Source organism: Aedes aegypti, chromosome 2, assembly GCF_002204515.2.
Source record: "Aedes aegypti strain LVP_AGWG chromosome 2, AaegL5.0 Primary Assembly, whole genome shotgun sequence".
NCBI classification, from domain to species: domain Eukaryota; kingdom Metazoa; phylum Arthropoda; class Insecta; order Diptera; family Culicidae; genus Aedes; species Aedes aegypti.
Window position 1 is genome coordinate 102,138,618 of NC_035108.1, and position 23,647 is coordinate 102,162,264.

The 23,647-nt window shown below is 40.0% G+C and overlaps 1 protein-coding gene across 1 annotated transcript; it reads left to right on the forward strand.

Annotated features, from left to right (window-relative positions):
• Window positions 1-1,900: 1,900 nt before the first annotated feature.
• Window positions 1,901-17,274, forward strand: LOC5563733 (zinc finger protein 836). The gene is made up of 6 exons (XM_021841745.1): window positions 1,901-2,194; window positions 2,256-2,962; window positions 3,023-3,102; window positions 16,708-16,843; window positions 16,919-17,125; window positions 17,196-17,274. The coding sequence occupies exons 1-6, from the start codon at window positions 2,045-2,047 to the stop codon at window positions 17,236-17,238; spliced, it is 1,323 nt and encodes a 440-aa protein (XP_021697437.1). The 5' UTR covers window positions 1,901-2,044; the 3' UTR covers window positions 17,239-17,274.
• The last annotated feature ends 6,373 nt before the right edge of the window (window positions 17,275-23,647 follow it).

Here is a 23,647-nt window from a genome sequence, read left to right on the forward strand (position 1 = left end):
GCGCGACTAAACTAAATTACATTGCGCAGCATCATTACGCTGATCCATACCGGGCGCTGCTAACCGGGGTAGCAAAAAGACAGCGCTGCTTTCGAGAAGCATCGGGTGAGCAAATTTAGTTGCGCGATAGTAGCGCTGCTATTCGATTTTAATTTAAGCATACAGTTGGAGTTCTGAGATTCTGGTGGGAATTTTTGTAAATTTGATGCGTATAAAGTGGAAATTATGAAATTTTGAGAATTCGGGTAAAATTTCAAGGTTTTTTAAGAATACTAAGAATCTGATGAATCCGGGAGAAATTTTTGAAATATTTGATTCATCACAAGAATTTATCTTTCAGGATTTCACCTCGAATCTTTGGGATTCCAATCGGAAACCTTGAGATTCCAACTGGAATCCTTGAGATTCCAACCGGAATTTTTGGGATTCCAACCAGAATTCTTGGTATTCCAACCGGAATCTTTAGGATTCCAACCAGATTCCAACCAGTATCCAACCGGAATCCTCGAGATTCCAACCGGAATCCTGGGGATTCTAACCGGAATCGGTCGGTTGGAATCCCGAGGATTCCGGTTGGAATCCCGAGGATTCCGGTTGGAATCCCGAGGATTCCGGTTGGAATCCCGAGGATTCCGGTTGGAATCCCGAGGATTCCGGTTGGAATCCCGAGGATTCCGGTTGGAATCCCGAGGATTCCGGTTGGAATCCCGAGGATTCCGGTTGGAATCCCGAGGATTCCGGTTGGAATCCCGAGGATTCCGGTTGGAATCCCCAGGATTCCGGTTGGAATCCCCAGGATTCCGGTTGGAATCCCCAGGATTCCGGTTGGAATCCCCAGGATTCCGGTTGGAATCCCCAGGATTCCGGTTGGAATCCCCAGGATTCCGGTTGGAATCCCCAGGATTCCTGTTGGAATCCCAGGATTCTGGTTGGAATCCCCAGGATTTCGGTTGGCATCCCCAGGATTCCAGTTGGAATCCCCAGGATTCCAGTTGGAATCCCCAGGATTCCAGTTGGAATCCCCAGGATTCCGGTTGGAATCCCCAGGATTCCGGTTGGAATCCCCAGGATTCCGGTTGGAATCCCCAGGATTCCGGTTGGAATCCCCAGGATTCCGGTTGGAATCCCCAGGATTCCGGTTGGAATCCCCAGGATTCCGGTTGGAATCCCCAGGATTCCGGTTGGAATCCCCAGGATTCCGGTTGGAATCCCCAGGATTCCGGTTGGAATCCCCAGGATTCCGGTTGGAATCCCCAGGATTCCGGTTGGAATCCCCAGGATTCCTGTTGGAATCCCAGGATTCTGGTTGGAATCCCCAGGATTTCGGTTGGCATCCCCAGGATTCCAGTTGGAATCCCCAGGATTCCAGTTGGAATCCCCAGGATTCCGGTTGGAATCCCCAGGATTCCGGTTGGAATCCCCAGGATTCCGGTTGGAATCCCCAGGATTCCGGTTGGGAGGTTTCCAGTCGGAATCCCAAGGATTCCAGTCGGAATCCCAAGGATTCCAGTCGGAATCCCAAGGATTCCAGTCGGAATCCCGCACCACAATGTAAACTATCAAGACTGAGTTTTATCACTTTAAAATGCACGCTGAAAAGTCATCATTGTTGCCAAAACGAATGACGGGCTACTTAGCCTTAAAAACACCTTCAACAAGTGAGCATCATTCGAATGAAGTTGATAGGCCAGGAGAAGTGGATGAACTTGTCATTCATTTTTCTGTCAATTCTCATACAAAATCTACTTTTTCTTTGACATAAATTCACTCTAGGTGAACCACTTCCCCTGGCCTATGCGTGAGAACAACTTGACATTCACTCACTGCTTCATGTTAGTGATGATAATTCACTCACTCACTGCTTCGTGCGAGTGATATGCGATGAAGATGAGTTCATCGATAGGTAAACATAAACATCTGATACGATAGAAATTAGTTTTGAATCGTTGTTAGCTGCTTTCAGTTTCTTCTACGGCAGTAAACGAAAATCTCGGCTTATTTATTAGGGTAATAACCCATTTTAGTGCTTCAAGAAAAACGAATAATGTCCTCGGTGGTATTGACCAAAAATGAGCCGGGAGGCTTGAAATGTTTGCAACAAATCTGCCGGCTTTGTTTGAGTGAAGAATCTCTAGAAGATGTTTTTGCGGAAAAAGGTCTGCATCAATTGCTATTGGAGTTCCTTTCAGTACAAGTAGGTTCCTAAGGTGAGCTCGTTCTAATAAAAAAATAATATCGATAATGCTTTTTTACAGGTGTCCAATGAAGATCAATTGAGTCACTCTATCTGCACGATTTGTCGCTTACGAATTATCGAATTCCATCAGTTTTGGACACGATGTCAGGAAGTGCAAGAAGTACTGCAATCCATGGTGCAAAACTTAAGCGTTGGTATGGAACAAGGACTAACGACTGAGTCTGTTGACAAGAAACATATGCCCTTCGAACCGCGGGAAATAAAAACTGAATCGTGCGAAGAAGAACATGGTTTCGTCGTCGCAATAGACCAAGCGGAGGTTGATCTCAAGTCAAGAGCTGAAACTCAGGGCACAATAGAAAATTATAGTCATGATCAACTTGGATTACTGGTACTATCAGATTGTACAGAATTATCACATGATAATGAAAGAGACCATCAGAGAGTTTCCTCTAAAGAGGCGGAAAATGAACAATTGATGTACATAAAAGATGAAATTCATATAGAATCAGTCAAAATCGAATATCTGGAAAATGATGCTGGAAGAACAGATATATGTAAAGGTGAATTAAAGTCGGGGACAATCGCACTCGAGACATCACAAATAACCCAAAATGGTGAAGAAGCTAGCATAGTTCAAGCAGAACAATGCAATCTATGTAATAAGGTGTTTAAAAATAGACAGCAACTAAAGAGCCATATACGCACAGTGCATGGACCAAAAAAACACAACTGCAATGTTTGCGGACTAAGTTTTCCCTATCCGTAAGTGGTGAAATGTTATATCGTCCTCTCTGACTAATTCTATTACTATTCTTATTGAAGGAGGAGATTGAAACGACATCAGCTCACCCAGCAACATTTGGAAAAACTGGCTAATGGAGATGATGCTGTGACTTCACAAGGTAAGGAAGAACGTACATTAGACGATCGTTAACAATAGGGCCCTAGGGCTATCAAAATTGAACAAAGTTTGAAAATCCAATCCCTTAAATTTTCCTTACCATCCTCGCGTTAAAAAATAGCGTTATGTGAAATTTCCAGCTTTTTTGGGGGTGATTTTTACAGGTGGCTCAAAGACATTGGGCGGTATGAATAAAATGTAGTAAAGTTGAGTTTACTACATTATCGGTAGTAAACGCTATATGTGGAACACGAGTGGAACATATTTTGCATGTGAATATCGTGTGGCAGGTACGAAGATACTCATTACGATAACTATGTTCAATCCAGCATTACGATAATTATGTTGTTTGTTAGAAATTCTCGAATGTCGGATGGATTCCAGCTTATTATAAAGTTATTCTTAATTTTATGTAAGAATTCTGACTTCCCCGGTTCTCTGATTTCCTTTGAAATTCTGGATTTCCTATAGTAATTATGGGTTTCCAAAAGGCATTCTAGATTTGTTATAGCAATTCTGGGATTCTTTTGGGAATATTGTAAATCCGGTATTTGATCTGGCTATTAATCTTTTGAAATTATTCGGGTATCTTCAAGACGCTTCTATTCAAGTATCTTCAATCTCTGAGATTTCAGTGAGATTCCTGCAAACTCTGGTCCGAATCTTTGGAATTCTTGTAAATTTTAGATTCCTTTGATATTCAGTTTCGTTTAGATTTCGGAGGAAATCTTTAATTATAGTATAAACCTTTGAAAGTCTGGATGTAAAAATGTAAAAGAAAATCCTTAATTCAACCACTATTCTGAGAATTTATTTTAATTTCTAAGAATTCCAGGGATACTACCAGGAAACCTACCGGAATAACGAGAATACCACAGAAATACTAAGAATCCCATATCCATCATCGGAGTTCAACATGATGTTTTTTTTTTAATTCACATAGGAAGCTCAAAATTCTATCGCTGTTTCATCAAATTCTTAGTACTGGAATCTTGAAAACGTTAGGAACTTTACATACAAAGATATCGACCGTGGTAATTATATTTTGAATTTGTTTATCGGCATATCGGTCTATTTTGCTCGAAGTAAGAGGGAGCATGGAGAAGAAAGTAATGAATACTAGATGGATATTGGATTAGATGTTGAAGAGGGCATACCATATGAAACAGTATTACTTGAAACGTCCTTCCTTGTGGCTAACGTCCCCTATGGGAACGGCTTGGTGTGTTTTGAGAATGATACTACCAAGACAGGTATGCGAATATTGAAATTATATAAAAAAGCCTTAAGGGTTTATGCCGACACTTATGATGACGAACCAGTTATAGTTTGTATGAAAATTACATAAAAGTAACGCTGCCACGATAGAAATGTGTCATCATAAGCATGAAACGAGCTCATCAATTTGTAATCCAACTTCACACTCGCACAACGTGAATCGAACACGATTGATCCTGAATATGTCGCTCGCCCTTTAAGCTTTCCGAAGCACCATCCAGAAGAACGCGCGAAAAAAAAAAAAAAATGCTCGGCGTCCCGAAAACAAACCGTTTTGATTGGGATTTCAGAAGCACTGCCCAAAAGTCTCCGTAGATATCTTCAGAGATTCTTACGTGGCGTTTTCTAAATTTCTTCAAAAGTTTCTTCACATATACTTCTAATGAATTATCTAGAGGTTTCTTATATACTATACTATCAGGAACTTCTCCAGGGATCTCTACAGCAATAGTTCCAGGGATTTTTCCCAAGACTTCGTCCAGAACTTCCTCCAGCGATTTCTCAAGGGATGACTGTAGGACTTTCTCAAGATTTTATTACGAAAAAATATTTAGCACTCTAACGCTACTACCCTCAGTAATTTCTACAGGAATGATTTCATTAGCTTTCATCTAGGCTTTTCTCAGTTGTTGTCCACAGATTCTTTCATTTTTTATTGTTTTTTTAGGATTTCCTAGAATCTCTCGAGGAGTTTCTAAGTTGTTTTTCCATTTATCTTTCTAACCATCTTCATAGTAATTTCTTCAAGAATTCCACAATTTCTTCCAGGAATTGTTTAAACAATTCCGTCAGGGTTTTCAATGAAATCTATTAAGAACTCTTTCAGGATGCCTTTAATAAATTAGACCAGGGATTCTTTACGAAGTTACTTCAAAAATTTATCCTAGGAAATTCATGCAGAAATTAGTGCTGCAGTCGTTCCAAACTTTCTTCGAGTACTGTTTCGACTCAAATTGCAAACATAGCTCATATTCCGAACAGTGTCGATTTCAAACTCAGACAACCAAAATGCACGTATAAATCACCTGGAGGCTTTTAATGAGAAAAAATTACTTATAAGCGTCGCGAAAAGGCTTTTTTCGTACAAAAGTGAAGGCGATAAAGGGTAGATGTACCAATAGTGGAGGTACTAAGCACGATTGAACTTCATTTGATCGCTTAAAATTCAAGAAGCGAAATTAATGTACATGTTAATGTTGTAACGGGAAGTAACTGCCTGGGGTAAGGGGTCGTCCATAAATGACGTAGCTTTCACGGATTTGTGACGATGTGTGACGAGGGGCGGGAGAGGTCCTAGCTAGTGGACGTAGTATTTTGAATCATGTTGGTAAAAAAAAGGTGCTGAAAAAAAAAGACATACAATAAATTTTTTATCAATTTTTTTTGGGTTTTAAAATGATAATTGAGCTTCAAAACATTCATGACAAGATTGAAAAAAATCTATGAAATTTTAGATTTTTTTGATAAATGCAATCAAACAGATTCTTTTAAGCTTTAAATAATTATGAGAATATTATATTATATTCGTGTCTAAATTATTGAATTTTTAAATGAACAATATAGAAGTTTAATGAATCAATTAAAATCAATGCTTTGACGACTTTGAGAACATTGTTTTCCCATTTGTTTACAAGAAATAAAGTCAAACGTTTTAGTTTTATTCATATTTTCTGTTAGGGCTTTATTTCTTGAAGAGAATAAAATATCCTCTTTTTGGCAAATATTACATTAAAACAAGATATTTATTCCGTAAATTATGCATTAAATGTTGCAGCACATCTCCACCCAATCAACTCATGCTCTTGATGGAATAGCCTGAATATTAATGAAGACAACAGATGCGAATGTTATCGAAATTGCCCTGTCATTCCATTTTTTTTTAATAATTCGGTAATTTGAAGAAAGCTTATTTTTATTATTTGATTGTTTCGTTATAGGTTATGTCAGATTATTTCAGTTTGGGAAACGATAATGAAGTTTAGCTGAAGTATTAATAGAGATGAAAAATTTGTGTAATAATCGTAAATTTTTTCTATATCTGTCCACTGATTGCTAAATGGATTTTATTTTGGATAATACAGATCCATTTCAATTTAATATATTTTGTTGATCATTTTCGTAGAAATCTATTTTCTAACAACCAATAATTAAAAAAAAAACAATCCTCTAATATAACGAAATTGTTGTATTATAAAATATATTTTACCCTAACTCGTTACTGTTAACTTCATCAATCCAATCAAACATATTTATTTTTTCACTTATTTTGTTGTACACTTGTTTTTTTATAGTAACAACAGCAAAAGTATTACAATTGAGCCTATATGAAACCAAAATTATGTAACTTTTACAGGAAATATGTTCATTTAAAACTGTTTCTCAAATTACTTATGAGCGCTACTGTATATCAAAATGTTATTCGTTAGATCATCCTTCCATTTCAGTCAGTAATTTATATCTAACTTTGTTTCTGAATTCCGATTTTTTGCTTCAGCCCAGTTACTAAGGAAAACAAATTAAAAAATCAAGGAGGGGTGGGGTGGGTGCTTGATATGCTACGTATTTTCCAAGGGGGAGTATCAGCATTTGTGACGATATGCTACGAGGGGGGAGGGGGGTGTAAAAAATCAGTGAAAAAATGCTACGTCATTTAGGGGTCTATTTTATAAGTCGAGTCGATCGAAAACGACTCGACTGGAGTCACTGTCGACCAAAAATTTCACTCGACACGACTCTGTCACTCGAATTATTCGACAGTTATCACTCTATGTGACAGGATTAATATGGTAGTCGATGGGTGACTTCTGAAGTATGCATGCCTACTGTGTTCGACAGTGACTGCAGACGAGTCACATAAAATGGTTCGATTTTCAAAATAGTCCCCTTATGGACGGCCCCAAACGGCTTTTGACTTAATGAGAATAATGATTTCATCGCAGTAATCCACGGCATGTCAGTGAAAAATAATACCTCCACTATGGACCGATGCACGAGTTCACTAATTGACGTTTGAGCGGTGCCGTGTTATTTACGTGACCATGGCAACTAGTGAATTCGGCACCGCTCAAACGTCAAATTAGTGAACTCGTGCATTGGTCCATGGACCTTTGCACGGGTTCACTATTTGACGTTTAAGCGGTGCCGTGCTATTTCTGTGACCATGGCAACCAGTGAATTCGGCACCGCTCAAACGTCAAATTAGTGAACACTTGCATCGGTCCATTGGTACACTGTTCCTTTAGTTCCGGTATATTTTCAATTTGTGTTCCCATAGTTGCGGTATCCGTTGTTTTCTTATGGGATCCTCCACTATAAGAAACACCGCAACTATTGGTTCAAACGAGAAAAGTTTTAGCAATTTTAGTAATATTTCATCAGTTTTAAAGCAATTTGAATGCTCTTTTCAACTATTCCTTGTATCAACAAGCCAATACGTCGATTGGCAGTGTCGGTTCTGTGGCTAAAGTAATAAAACCAGTGAAAACGGCACTACCGCGACTATAGGAACACCCACAACTAAGGGAACACTTGCCCTAGGTGCATATATATATAGCATGCAATGCGAATGTATAAATTTTCTACCGAACAAACCTGTTTTTCTATGCGACTTAATGATAATAAATCTCGAAAACTTATTCATATAGACTCGAGTCAAAAAGGTATACAAACATACTTTATCGATCCTACGTGTTTCGCAAACGAAATTCTAAGCGTTTCGCTCTGAACCAACTCGGTTTTCACTTTTAGAACGTTTATTTTTTGGATTTACAAAACGACGAAAGTAAGATTTTCAACTTTTGCAACCTAATCACTACTTTCGCAGCCCTATTGTATGGAGAGACAAAGTGACTTAACCACGAATCAAAACAAAACACTACTTGAGTCGATTTTACACTGTTAGAAAAACGTCGCAAGTAACTGAATAAAAGGGCTTATCATTTTGTCATAAAATTCTTGTGTGAAATAATAGGAACTCCATAGACAAGTAAATGAATAACAAGTTCATCCACTTCTCCTGGCCCATTGCAATTCAATTTTTACGTCTTCCAATCTATTTTATGCCTCGGACAAGGCCTCGGAAGTAGTGATGATTGTCTAGTGCAAGGTCAGTGAAACTAGCTCAGATGAATTTATTTGCGAAGTTATTCATTTGAATGCGATCTATTCGTGCTATTCGGAACGTGAAATTCAAGTGTTTCACAAATATCATCTAATTTATGCCCATGAGATGCATTTGAAGACACTGTTGGCTTTTACTATTTCTTTATTACCTTTCTGTAATTATAACGAAATATTTAGCGAAAGTTATGCAGGAATGTCTAAAAAATCCTTGGAGTCATAGCCGTCGTCAACTAATTTAAAAATAAATTGCATTCTTGAAGAAAAGGATTTGTTTTTTTAGAAAATCCTAGGAAGACTTGAGACTTCCTTCACTGATGAAAATAAAAAAACAACTGGTTTACTACGAAGTTTAATATTTTGTTTGCATTTTGAAAAGATGGTTTGCAGCAATCATGTCTATATGAAATTGGATCATGACAAACTTTTTGAATCATTTTTGGACTCCAACTGAAAATGAGACTATACTACCAATCTTCGAATGATGTGTCATTACAAATCATTCGAGTAAACTTACCAGTGAATTTTTCAAGAGATTTTTAACTATAAATTTACGCTAAATTTTAGGGTTTCTGAAAAAGTTCCCCAAAATTTCTTATGAGGTTGACCGAAATTTGGAAGTGGAAGGGATTGTTCGAATAAATCTGTTAAGAAATTAAACGTATCATCAATGGAACTCGAAAACTATTGTTTGGTATATTTTGGTCTCTTTTTGGGTCCTGCCTGGTCTCTTTTTTCAGGCATGAGGTCTCTAAAGTTCATATTTAAAAAAACAAGTCGCTACCAGCCCTGCTATTATATTTCCACTGCAGACACAATCGCCTCTCTAATTGATTATACCATATGAGACATACCCTGGTTGGTGACCCTCAGCTCAAACGGATGTTCGCTTTTCTAGATTTGTGCTCGATAAGAAATTGAGGTTAGGCTTCGATTTGTCTTCACCTTAATGATATTTTTAAATTTTTAATTCTAGTCTGAAAAGATTCGTTGTGTTTTGTTGAGAAAGCTTTTTTTTCTTCAGGCTCAAATTGTGAAAATCAGGCATCTTGATGAAAGTTTGTTTGGTTCTTTGTCAAATATTTCAAAATTCGTGGTTTGAAAACGGCAGAACTGATTTGGTTAAGAAATTTTAGAACTTTAGTTTTAGTTTTTAGTTCGATCAAATGAGCGAATTTCTGTAGCGCCATATTTTTGTTTCAATGAATTAACCACAAGTTCAGCACTTACGGAAATGTACATAGTTTTGATAAAACTCGTGACATATGTATTCTTAATTTTGTAACACGCTATCAAAATTTCGATAACTCTTGATGAAGCATGTTCTTCAAATATTTTTTCGATGAGGTTAAGTGTCTCGACAAAATTTCACACCTAACCAGTTTTAAAATATTATGTCGGTAAATTGAATTTTTTTCAACTTTAAGAGTGGTTTCTCATAATAAATTCAAGACAATCTAATTTTATATCTTAAATTTGCATCTTAAACTTATACAAAATGTATAGGGAAGTTTTCCCCGACAGAATCTTAACCCATATGTTAAACGTTTTCTTAGAAATAAACGAGGTATGTGAAAATTTAATAATGATCTTGATTTGGACACCGTATGTATAAAACTCATAAAAACTGTTTTACGTCATCCAAAACAACATAAGGCGAAGATGACTTAATACCACTTCATTTACCGTTTTGTCTCAAATTCCGAACACTCGGTTTTTGTATGGCGATTTGGTTGAAATGTTTCGCTGAAATATGTCACCACATTAGAAAGAAATGCAGTCATTTGCAATTCAATTTAAACGTCTTCTAATCTATTTTATACCACGGGAGTAGTGATGATTCTCTAGTTTGAGGTCAGTAGAACAAGTTAAGATAAATTGATATGCAAAATTATTCATTTGAATATGATTTATTCGTGCTGTTCGGAATTTGAATCAAGATGTTGTTCCATACTTTTACGTAAAAACAATACTAGAACTAATTAAATCAACATTATTATCGATACAGTGCGCATCGTACCTTCGTGCTGTGCGTACACGAATTCTCTCTGCTCTTGGAAGTTTTTTTTAAAAACTACCTAAAGCAATAAAACAGTACTTTTCAGTGCTACAAAAACAGTACTTTTCAGTGCTAAAATTAAAAACGGTACTTTTCAGTGCTACTAAAACAGTACTTTTCAGTACTATTTTTTCTACTATTGATCCCTTTACGATCCTTGTTTGGACCCGTGCCTTCGATTTTTCGTTGGACCCGTTGGCGAAAGTTAGCGGTGGTAATCCTTCTTGGACACCGTCTTGGGAAAAAAACCTCTCGAAGGTCACGTCTTCTTTCGTTTATTAACTAAACATGGTATCAACAACAAACAAAAGGAAGGGTGAATCTCTGAATTCACTACTTCCTTCCAAAAAAGTGGGTTTTAAAACTGTCACTACACGTGGCAAGAATGGAAGAAAGGACGCTTCCCCGGAATGCGAAGTTTCTTCCAAGGGTGAAATGAATAATTGTATCGAAATGAGCAATCAGTTCGATGCTCTAGACAAATTTTCCGAACACCAAATCGAAGCAGCCTCTAGCCCAGGCTCTTTGATTCAAGTGAGGAAGCAAAGAGTGCCGCCTATCGTGGTCAGTTGTTCCGAATTTGCGGGATTTAGGCAGGAGATCTTGAACTCCATTAGAGGAATCAAGGTTTCCTTCCAAATCGCAAAGAAAGGAGACTGTCGCGTTTTGCCGGAAACTCTTAAAGATCGTGAACTTCTTCTCAAACATCTTGAAGAGAAGAAGCATAAATTTTTTACTTATGACGACAAAACTGAACGTTTGTTCAAAGTTGTCTTGAAAGGTCTCTCAAGTGACTATAAATCACCTGAAGAGATCAAAAATGGAATAAATGATTTACTTGGATTTTCTCCAGTCCAAGTAATCATTATGAAAAAGAGAACCCAATCTGGCATTGGTCGGAAAGGGCTTTCTCAAGAATTTTATTTAGTTCACTTTAACAAAAAAGAACTAAATAATATTAAAGCTTTAGAAAAAGCAAAACTTTTGTTCGATGTCCGTGTGACATGGGAACATTTCCAGAAACCTGGAGGAAATTACCAGAACCCCACTCAGTGCCGTCGGTGCCAAAAGTGGGGTCATGGTACAAAAAATTGTCGCATGGATGCTAAATGCATGATTTGCGGAGGTTCTTCTCACGCCAAAGACGTCTGTCCAGTGAAGGAAGATACCACAAAATTCATATGCTGTAATTGCGGGGCTAACCATAAGTCCAATTTTTGGAATTGTCCTTCACGCAAAAGGGTCATTGAGGCTCGTGCCAGGCAGATGAAAGATAATATCCGTTACGATAACGGTCGTTTCCGGAATTTGCCTGGTAGAGTATCGAACAATGCTCATTTTTCAGTTAACGATCGCTTGATCATGAATCATACCCATCAGGAAGATCATAATCATGCTCATTCACAAACTAATTTTAATCCGTCGGGTAGCCGTTCGAATCTTTCAATTTCGAATGTATCTACCCACGGTAAATCCTTTGCCGATATCGTAGCAGGAAATTCGAACTCCTCCCCTGTTCGATCCATGGGTACCGATTCTACTTGTTTCAAATCAAATGGAAAAAACCCTACCGCCACAGGTAACTCCGCTTCTTCGTCTACCGGAAATTCCAATGGGAAATCACATGACATGTCTGCCTCTGATTTTAATTTTCTAACTGAACAATTGAATCTTATGATTGATGCAATGTTCAAAGCCACCACTATGACTGAAGCAGTCCAAGTAGGTGTAAAATTTACCAATCAAATTGTTATTGGATTACGTTTTTCTAATGGATCCAAATAATAATTTAAATATTTTAAATTGGAATGCTCGTTCTCTGAATGGTAAAGAGGACGAGCTGTTTAATTTTCTTACGGTTAATAACGTGCATATAGCAGTTATTACCGAAACGTATTTAAAACCTGGATCTAAACTAAAAAGAGATCCTAACTTTTTCGTTTATCGTAACGATCGACTTGATGGGGCATGTGGGGGAGTTGCAATCATCATTCATAGGCGTATAAAACATCAACTGTTTTCATCATTTGAAACTAAAGTTTTTGAAACTTTAGGTGTTTCTGTTGAAACACAGTTTGGTAAATATACTTTCATAGCTGCCTATTTGCCTTTTCAATGCTCTGGGCAGCAAGTTAATTTGCTCCAAACTGACTTGCGTAAATTGACTCGCAATAAGTCAAAATTTTTTGTCATTGGTGACTTTAATGCCAAACATCGGTCATGGAATAATTCTCAAAGTAATTCCAACGGCAGAATTTTATTTGATGAGTGCTCTTCAGGATATTTCTCAATTCAATACCCTGATAGCCCCACATGTTTTTCCTCTTCTAGAAATCCATCTACGATTGATTTGGTCTTAACCGACTCTAGCCATCTTTGTAGCCAACTGATTACTCATGCTGATTTTGATTCTGATCATGTCCCTGTTACATTTCAAATATCCCAAGAAGCGATTCTCAATCCTATCAGCTCCACTTTCAATTATTTACGAGCCGACTGGAATATATATAAAACGTATGTTGACTCTAATCTTGATGTTAACATTTCTTTAGAAACTAAACTTGATATTGACAATGCTCTTGAAACTTTAACAAATTCCATTGTTGAAGCCCGGAGCATTGCAATTCCAAAATGTGAAGTAAAATTTGAATCCGTGATTATAGACGATGATCTTAAACTCTTGATCCGTCTTAAAAACGTGAGGAGAAGGCAATTTCAACGCACTCGCGATCCTGCTATGAAAATTATATGGCAGGATTTGCAGAAAGAAATCAAGAAACGTTTTGCTCAATTAAGAAACAAAAATTTTGAAAATAAAATTTCTCAATTGGACCCTGGCTCTAAGCCCTTTTGGAAATTATCGAAAATCTTAAAAAAACCTCAGAAGCCAATACCGGCATTGAAAGAGGAAAACAAATTATTACTAACTAATTGCGAAAAAGCTCAAAAACTTGCTATGCAGTTTGAAAGTGCGCACAATTTTAATTTAGGACTTACTAGTCCAATTGAAAATGAAGTTACTCAGGAGTTCGAAAATATTCTCAATCAAGAGAACGTTTTCGAAAATGCCTGGGAGACTGATTTGGAAGAAGTGAGAACTATTATTAAAAAATTCAAAAACATGAAAGCTCCTGGCGATGATGGAATTTTCTACATCCTCATCAAGAAACTTCCAGAAAGTAGCTTATCATTTTTAGTTGATATATTTAACAAATGTTTTCAATTAGCATATTTTCCTGACAAATGGAAAAATGCTAAGGTTGTTCCAATTTTAAAACCAGACAAAAATCCTGCAGAAGCTTCTAGCTATCGTCCAATCAGTTTGCTTTCCTCCATCAGTAAACTTTTTGAAAAGGTTATTTTGAACAGAATGATGGTTCACATCAACGAAAATTCAATGTTTGCCAATGAACAGTTCGGATTCCGCCATGGACATTCGACCACTCATCAACTTTTACGTGTAACAAATTTGATCCGTTCCAACAAATCTGAAGGCTATTCTACTGGTCTTGCTCTTCTAGACATAGAAAAAGCATTCGACAGTGTTTGGCATGAAGGTTTGATTGTAAAATTAAAAAACTTTAATTTTCCAACATACATTGTTAGAATAATTCAAAGTTATCTGTCAAATCGTACACTTCAGGTTAATTATCAGAACTCCAGATCTGAAAGACTTCCTGTAAGAGCTGGTGTTCCTCAAGGCAGCATTTTGGGACCAACATTATACAATATTTTCACATCTGACTTACCTGAGTTACCTCAGGGATGTCAAAAATCCTTGTTTGCGGATGACACAGGCCTCTCCGCCAAAGGACGAAGCCTGCGTGTCATCTGTAGTCGATTGCAAAAAAGTTTGGATATTTTTTCTTCATACTTGCAAAAATGGAAGATTTCTCCTAATGCTTCCAAAACTCAACTAATAATATTCCCACATAAACCAAAAGCTCTTTATTTGAAACCTTCAAGTAGACATGTTGTCACGATGAGAGGGGTTCCAATAAATTGGTCAGATGAAGTTAAGTATCTAGGGCTCATGCTAGATAAGAATTTAACTTTCAAAAATCACATTGAGGGCATTCAAGCCAAATGTAATAAATATGTAAAATGTCTCTATCCCCTTATTAATAGAAAATCAAAACTTTGTCTTAAGAACAAGCTTTTGATATTCAAACAAATTTTCAGGCCAGCCATGTTGTATGCTGTACCAATATGGACTAGCTGTTGTAATACCAGGAAGAAAGCTCTACAGAGAATTCAAAATAAAATTTTGAAAATGATTCTGAGGCTTCCTCCCTGGTATAGTACCAATGAGTTACATAGAATATCCAATGTTGAAACATTGGAACAAATGTCAAATACAATCATTAATAATTTCAGGCAAAAATCGTTACAATCTTCTATTACCACGATTAATGCGTTATATGTTTAGGTTAAGTTAGGTTAAGTATATTAAAAACGTTTTTTTTTCTCTTATAAGCAGGTGAAATCAACTCACCTGTAAAAAAACTGAACTGCCACGGCAAATGAAATGTAATATGTTGTTAACAAAATGTTAATTAAATCTTAAATTTGTTTTACCAAATTAGGATGATAGTGTTGTCTAATAACACAGAACACCTAGATATAAGAAATGAATGTAATGTTTGGAATGATACTAATAAAGAAATTAAAAAAAAAAAAAAAAAAAAAAAAAAAAAAAATATTATCGATACACCCAACAGCTAACAGTTAGACTTTGCGAAGAAATTAAAATTTACACGAATATTAGCCAATTTATGCCCATCAGATGCATTTGAAGTCACTGTTGGCCTTAAGTGTTCGGAATATGAGTCAAAACGGTACAAGAGCACAGATCTAGAGAAAATAAGAGTGGTGGTGTAACTAATCGATCAAATTTGCAGTGCGGTCGGGTGTTTTGTTCTCTAAATGTGTACACTTGAATTCTAGGTATGACTTAGTTGGGTAATATAATTATATTAAAAGCTGTATTTTAAAGCAAAAAATTGAGATATTTCAAAGCATTGGTATAAATTTTCAAACCTATCGCGGAGCACGATATGAAAACTGCTGCAGTATTGTATTGGTGTGTGCGTTTGAAACGCAAATATCAAATGCGGGAACACCAAACGCGGTCAGATTTTCCACAGGCAATCCGATGTCAAAGTAAGCTTTTCTATGCTAGGTTGGCGGTGATGTGTGTAATCGTTGCTAGGTGTCCATTGATTGTTTTGTCTTACCGCATTTGAAAGACATTTAGTAAAGATTTGCACCTCAAATGCACACAGCAATACATACATCTATGACATTTGACCATCGAGTTAGGGAGGTAAATAGAAATATAAGTAGTAGAACGCTAGTGGCGCTGTTATCACAAAATAGAATTATTATATTAATACTTACTATTGAAGATATTGATTATTTGTTTTGTGCCATGTTATAGAGAATGTTGAAAAATTTGATTTGACACTTATAGACCCGGTACTCAGTCTGTCAGAGCGTGGCAAACTAGATGTTGGTCACACGAACAGTCCCGACATTGGCCTTCTACACACAAAAAAATTGCACGGTAAAAACTACCATTTTAGGGGGTTAACTTAAGCGCTCGCACCGGCAATTTTCAGCAGACCAGAAATGCGCTTGATTTTACCATGTCTGTTTTCGAAATCAGATTGTTGTAAATTATTTCTGTCAAATATGCCAGTAATGTGGTGGGATGTACCGTAAACATAGTAAATTGGTCCGAAATTCCATGGTAGTTTCAAGAATGGGCGTAGTCAGCTAAAATAGTAATTGTTACCACAGAAGTTTTTCCCGTGTACGGCTAATGCTTCTACTATGAGGTATCGTGTTACAGAACACAAAATCAGTGCATCTGCGATTCAAGGGATTATCGAGGTAGCCATGGAACCCAACTTTTACTATGGTTCTCTAATCTGATATCGAGATACAAAATAATATCGAGTAAGGAAGAGTTAATTGTATTTACAAAACAGAGTGTACACTGAAAATTAAATTTCATACAAGCATTTTTACCTATGTTTATTTTTTTTAATTGATAGAAAATAGTAATCAACCAGTTTGAGCTGAGGAAATCAGCATACAAGAAAGTGATTCCATCTAGTTCTCACATTTATACATATAATATTTCAGCGAAAGCCAAAGAAGCATTGCAATGTAAAGAATGCAACAAATCATTCCGGAATAGACGACTACTAAAAGCTCATCTCATAATACATGGTTCTAAAAATTTTGAATGTGACGTATGTGGAAAGCCGTTCACATTTCAGTAAGTTTCGTAGAAAATTATCATTTTTTTTTTCAATTGTGCTGAACAGTCGTCCATTTTGTTTTTGTCTTTCAGGTACACACTAAAAAGGCATATTTTAACTCACGATCCAAACCGTATTCGCCAACCGCCGTCTGATGATGCACACGCTGATGGGCCCTACTTTTGCGATATATGCCGGAAAGCGTTCACGCGGAGAAGATCACTGAGTTGGCACAGAACACAAGTACACGGGCCGAAAATTCACGAATGCCATATTTGCGGCAGAAAGTTCAGCACACGGTACCAGCTTACATTTTTTAAAAAGCTCACTTCGTTGCTTTAACTGTTCAAATTCAATTTATATTTTTAGCAATTGTTTGTGTCGACATGTAACGACTCATTATCGTAATTAGAGTTAAATCTGTTGAACCTATGTTCACACCAAATATTATACTAAGGAACATCCGTAAATGCTCATAGTACCGACGTCTGCACCGGTATAACGTCACAACTAGATCAACTAGATATCGCCATCTCACATCTTGTGACAGCAGTGTCGGATGAGGTGAAACGGCTGGAATTTGCTCTAAAGATCATCATGAAGCCATCAATAATGCAGTAGTACATCATCGAGTGCGCGGAGAGCAAGGATATCGACAGAACCTGGAACATTATAGTTAATGTGGTTTACTTGTATCGCAATGGCAGCTAAATAAACACACCGACATAATAGCAATAGATTTGTTAATACTAAATTGTACATTATTATGAAAGAAGCCTGGATTTTATGCATATTTCAGACGCGGAACTATCTTTAGTCGTTTGGTAACAAAGTAGCGTTTATTTCATTGGTCTACACATTCCTCATAGAAAAACTCCAGGAATTCTCCCAGTGATTTTTCAGGATTCCCACCCGAAATTATAATACGGACTCTTATGGTGGTCTGCTGGCAACATTCGTGATCCACGGGAAAATACTGATCCATGATCTGTGACGTAGTGGCAGCGACTGGGATCATCCGTGCGACGACGGAAGCTGCGAGAAGCGGGATAGCTCATCAACCGGAGATTGAAAAGGTGAAGATTCTATACTACTATTTTCATGGGTCGAGGTCCGTGGATTATGGTACGCTACAACTTGGCGAGGTCGAAGGTTGCTCCGTTAAAAATGATGTCCATTCCGAGGCTAGAGCAGCAAGCGGCGGCGATCCGGTCGCAATTGTTGCAGACGGTCATCGAGGCACACTCGGTTGACATCAAACAAAGGTTCATCTGGTCGGATTCAAGAACCGTCATCTCCTGGATCCATTCGAAGCAGCGGCGGTACAAGCCTTTCGTGGCGTTTCGGATCGGCGAGATGTTGAGCCTCACGAAGTACAACGAGTGGCGTTGGATAGCGACAAGAAGTAACATCGCGGACGATCTGACGAAATGGAAGAGTGGAAGTAGTCTGGACTCGAATGGACCGTGGTTTTGCGGTTCAAGTTTTCTGTACCAGCCGGAAGAACGATGGACGGACCATCTAGTGTGCCCACTGCGCAGTTCCACTAAAGCGAGTAGAGCATCAGCGAGCGGAAGCCTATCGGTGGCCGATTCTTACTAGGAAGAAGTGAAGACGATGGTGAAGAACCGTCAAGTACCACACAGCGAGTGGCAATCGATCGAGAAGTGCAGCCGCCTGTACTGCGTCAGCCCGTTTTTGAAAGATGACGGTGGGCTGAGGATGGAAGGCAGAGCGACACGAGTTCGTTCCTCCCGCTTGAACTCCGTTCATTCATTTATTTAGTTTACATCTAAACAGATAACATTGAATCAACAATTTCACGCCACAATACTCGGTTCGTGGCCGCATCTCTCGGTTCTGCCACACGCTCGCCAAATCGATACGCACTTGATCCACCCACCTAGCTCGTTGCGCTTCACGTCTACTTGTACCAACCGGATACGAAGCAAACACCATCTTTGCAGGGTTGCTGTCCGGCCTTCTTGCAACATGCCCTACCCATCGTATCCTTCCAGCTTTGGCCACCTTCTGGATACTGGGTTCGCCGTAGAGTTGGGCGAGCTCGTGGTTCATCCTTCGCCGCCACACATCGTTCTCCTGCACACCGCCGAAGATCGTCCTAAGCACCCGACGTTCGAAGACTCCAAGTGCTTGCAAGTCCTCCTCGAGCATCGTCCACGTTTCATGCCCGTTGAGGATTACCGGCCTTATGAGAGTTTTGTACATGATACATTTAGTGTGGGTGTGAATCTTTTTTGACCGCAGCTTCTTGTGGAGGCAGGCCCGACTTCCACTGATGATGCGCTTTCGTATTTCAAGGCTAACGATATTGTCAGCCGTCAGCAAGGATCCAAGGTAGACGAACTCGTCGACCACTTCGAAGGTATCCGCGTCTATCATAAAACTGCTATCTAGGCGAGCCCTGTCGCGCTTGGCCCCACCAGCTATCATGTACTTTGTCTTAGACGCATTCACCACCAGTCAAACTTTTGCTACCTCGCGTTTCAGGCGGGTGTTCACTGCCCACAAACACATGTCAGTCTCATGTTTGCTTGGATTCCTATTCACATGGGAGAATTATGCGTTTATGGGCAGTACAGCTCTGCCACCTTTCCAACTGTTCGGCCGACAATGTTCATATCATCCGCGAAGCAAACAAATTGACAGGATCTCGTAAAATTCGTACCCCGGCTGGTGAGCCCGGCTCTCCACATAGCACCTTCTAGCGCAATATTGAACAACAGGCACGAAAGTCCATCACCCTGTCGTTGTTCCCGGCGGGATCTAAACGAACTGGAATGTTCGCCTAAAAGCTTTACACAACTTTGCACACCTTCCATCGTCGCTCTTATCAGTCTCGTGAGCTTCCCGGGAAAGCTGTTCTCGTCCATGATTTACTATACACATACATACGGCATACGATAGCCGCCTTGAAATCGATGAAAAGGTGATGCGTTGGGCCTGGTATTCACGACATTTTTGAAAGAAGCAGTACAGTACTAGTAAAGATCTGGTCCGTTGTCGATCGGCCGTCAACGAAGCCGGCTTGATAACTTCCCACGAACTCGTTTACTACAGGTGACAGACGACGGAAGATGATCTGGGATAATACTTTGTAGGCCGCATTTAGAATGGTGATCGCTCGAAAGTTCTCACAATCTAACTTGTCGCCTTTTTTGTAGATGGGGCATATTACCCCTTCCTTCCACTACTTCGCTGTTCTGTTTCCCAGATTGTGCCTATCAGCCGGTGCAGATAAATGGTCAGCCTCTCCGGGCCCATCTTTATGAGTTCAGCTCCGATACCATCCTTACCAGCAGCTTTATTGTTCTTGAACTGGTGAATGGCATCCTTAACCTCCCTCAAAGTGGGGGCTGGTTGATTTCCATCCTCCGCAGTACCGACGAAGGCATTTCCTCCGTTGTCCCATTCTTCATTCCCTGTGCTCTCAGCGTCATTCAGGTGCTCGTCAAAGTGCTGCTTCCACCTTTCGATAACCTCACGCTTGTCCGTCAAAATGCACATCTCGGTTCGCGGGATGAAGCCGTTGCGGGATGCGTTGAGCTTCTGATAGAACTTAAGTGTTTCTTGCGACCGGCCCAGCTGTTCCATTTCCTCGCACTCCGTCTTCTCGAGGCGGCATTTTTTTGTTGCCGTTTCCGTCTATAACGCTCCACGTTCTGCCGGGTTTCTTGCTGCAGCATGACTGCCCGTGCTCAGTGAATCAATTGTCACTCTACACGCAGCAACAAAGACATTGTCACCTTGTATTCTTGTTGCAACAATTTTATTCCGCAACATGAGTTTATCATCACTTGAACAGAATATGGCAAAGATCGATCACCACGTGCGCAGCGATTTTCTGGGCTTCACATTGCAATTTTCGAGAACTTTCTCCGTGTTGGTAAACATTGACACATTATCAAACAGCATCGTTCCGTTGACTGCGTCCCACGTACCCGACGTTGCTCTCAGCTGCATTGTTGATGGCTGCCTTCACAGTTCTCCAGCAGTCCTCAAGAGGGGCTTCATCCAGCTCACCCTTTTCCGATAATGCAGCCTCGAGGTGCTGCGTGTTGGGTTGGCAACCACTGCACTTGTTGCGCCCCTATCCGTTGACTACGGCACTGTGCTGATTGAAGTGGGCGATTGGCAACCATCTTTATTTTTTTATTCCAAATGTAAACATCAAACCACAGACAAACAGACGTAACACTTAGAACAAATCCCGATCAAAATCATAGTCACGATGACATGTACGCCCAATGCTAAAATCGGTGTGTTTGGCCGATGGACCAACAGATGGCGGTAGTGTGTAAACGTCAAACGCGAACAAAAACGATGCGAGCGCTGCGGGTGGTGGATTGGCCACCTACCATATATTTGAATCGGCCGTTTAAAAGGTGGTCGATGGACATCGGTGAGAGTGTGACGTCTGTTTGTCTGTGATCAAACTGAATACACGCGTTTCTAAACATTTCATTACTAATTAAAACGTGTTGTGTTATTCTTCCTGGCTGATCCGAAACCTTTCAGGTTATTGGCCCAGGTAACGTTTTAGCGAAAGTAGTTTTCGGGAGTGATCTGCAAAATGCTGGTAGAAAGTTCGAACCGTGTGTTGTTGCCACTCTTTGATGGCTCTAATTTCGCTGCATGGAAATTTCGCATGCAAGTGCTTCTCGAAGAGCGAGAGTTATCCGAGTGCGTGCAGAATAATGTGGCGGATGTGGAGGAGCTGAAAGAGGAACCGGCTGACACGGAAGCGGTGAAAACCCAGAAGAAGAAAGCGAGGGAGGATCGGATGAAAATGGACCGTCGCTGCAAATCGCTGTTGATATCGAGGATTCACGACTCGCAGCTGGAATACATCCAGGAAAAGAAGACGCCGAAGGACATTTGGGACGCACTGCACCGGGTGTTTGAACGCCGGAGCATCGCCAACAGGATGCACCTTAAGCGGGAGATGTTATCGATTCGGTTCGAGCAAAGACAAATTAAAGACCTCCATGTCCCTTGCAGTTGCCCAAAATTTTATGGCTCATAAGGTAATCTAGAATGCCGTGAAAAGTGTACTGCGATCTGTCAAACTTGGGTACCTTTTGCACTACCGAGGGACGAAATGCAGTACTAGAAGTGGTACCTAATCTGAGCCCGAGTGTGACGGACCTGGTTCGAGGGCGGAACACTGCAGCAGCATTTTTTAAAGTTCGACAAGTTGGTGCGAGAGTATCGCGCGACCGGTGCTCAGCTGGAGGCTTTGGATGTGGTGTGCCATCTTCTTCTTACGCTCGGATCCTCGTATGCAGGAGTGGTGACTGCGCTAGAAACAATGCCCGAAGAAAATTTGTTGATCGAATTCGTCAAGTGCAGACTCTTGGACAAGGAGATAAAGAGGAAAGGTGGTGAATAGATCGTTGCACGCCTAAGCTAACCTCAAAACTTTATATAAACAAATGTCAACAATTCCAGCAGTAAATATCAACTCCATTTAAAAAAATCTAAACAATTCCAGCAGTGAGTGTCAAAGAGCAGGACATTCAATTGAGCGTGATGAAAGAGGGACAGAGAAGGAGAATTTTTCGTAACGTCACCATGCACTCTTCTATCGTCATCCGCATCGAACAGTGACGCTGCGTTTTTCGGAGGAAGGAAGAAGAAGCCGCTGAAATGTTTCGGCTGTCACAAGGATGGACTCAAGCTAGTGGACTGCCCCGAGAAAAAGAAGAAGCAGTCCAACCAGAAGCGACCAAATTCGAAGGCAAACGTTGCGGATTCAAGCGATCGAGGAGGCGTATGTTTTGTCGGTGTAAGCGATGGGATTGCTGCGAACAAAACAAACCGGACGAGGTGGTTTATCGACTCCGGGGCAACAGATCATCTGGTGCGCGACCGAAATTTGTTCAACGAACTGCGTCGCTTGGAGAAGCCTATCGAAATAGCTGTGGCGAAGGATGGCGAGACGATTGTCGCGGAGCACTCTGGTGCGATACAGGTAGTATCAATCGTAAAAGGTAAGTCCATTGATTGCACTATCAAGGATGCACTGTATGTGCCGAGTTTGCGCTGTAACCTGTTCTCAGTGCTGAAGGTAGAGCAGGCAGGTATGCGCGTCGTTTTTGAGTGTGGGAAAGCAAAAATCTATCGTGCATCCGAAATCGTCGCGTGTGGTGCATTGCGTAACAAACTTTACGAACTTGACTTTTATTCGGAAAAGAACAGTGCGGATAAATCATCGTTATTGACCTGCGGTCGAATCCAAAAGAATATGAAACTTTGGCATCGGCGATATGGCCATCTGAATGAGAAGAGCCTGAAGTGCCTGATGAGAAACGAAATGGTTTCGGGACTATCAGTGAACGCCGGTGGGGACAAAAGTGTGATCTCTGTTGGAAAGCAGGTACATCACACACCCTGCAGTGGAGATGTCGATGGGTAAGAATTGTAGAGGTAGTATTTTAAGTAAACATATTGTAAGATCGTGTTGGCAAACGCTATGGGAAGAAGTGCGTTTTCAGGTTATGGGCCCAGGAACGCCTGGAGGACGCTGAGGCTGCTTCAATGAGGGACAACGAGGAAGCACCTGGACGAAGAGACATGGCCTAGACGAGGAGGCAGAATCTCGGTGAGGAGGTAGAGCCTGGAGGGAAGGTGGAGTCTGGACGGAAGGTGGCTTGGACGAGATGCCCAAAGTTGGAGGCCAAGATGCTGAGAACGAGGCTGAAGGTGCGGATGCTGGCTGATCGGACGACGAGCTTGGAAGAGCTGGAGAAACTCGAGAGTCAGGAGGAGCTCGTAGGACGGTGCGATTGACCAAGAGG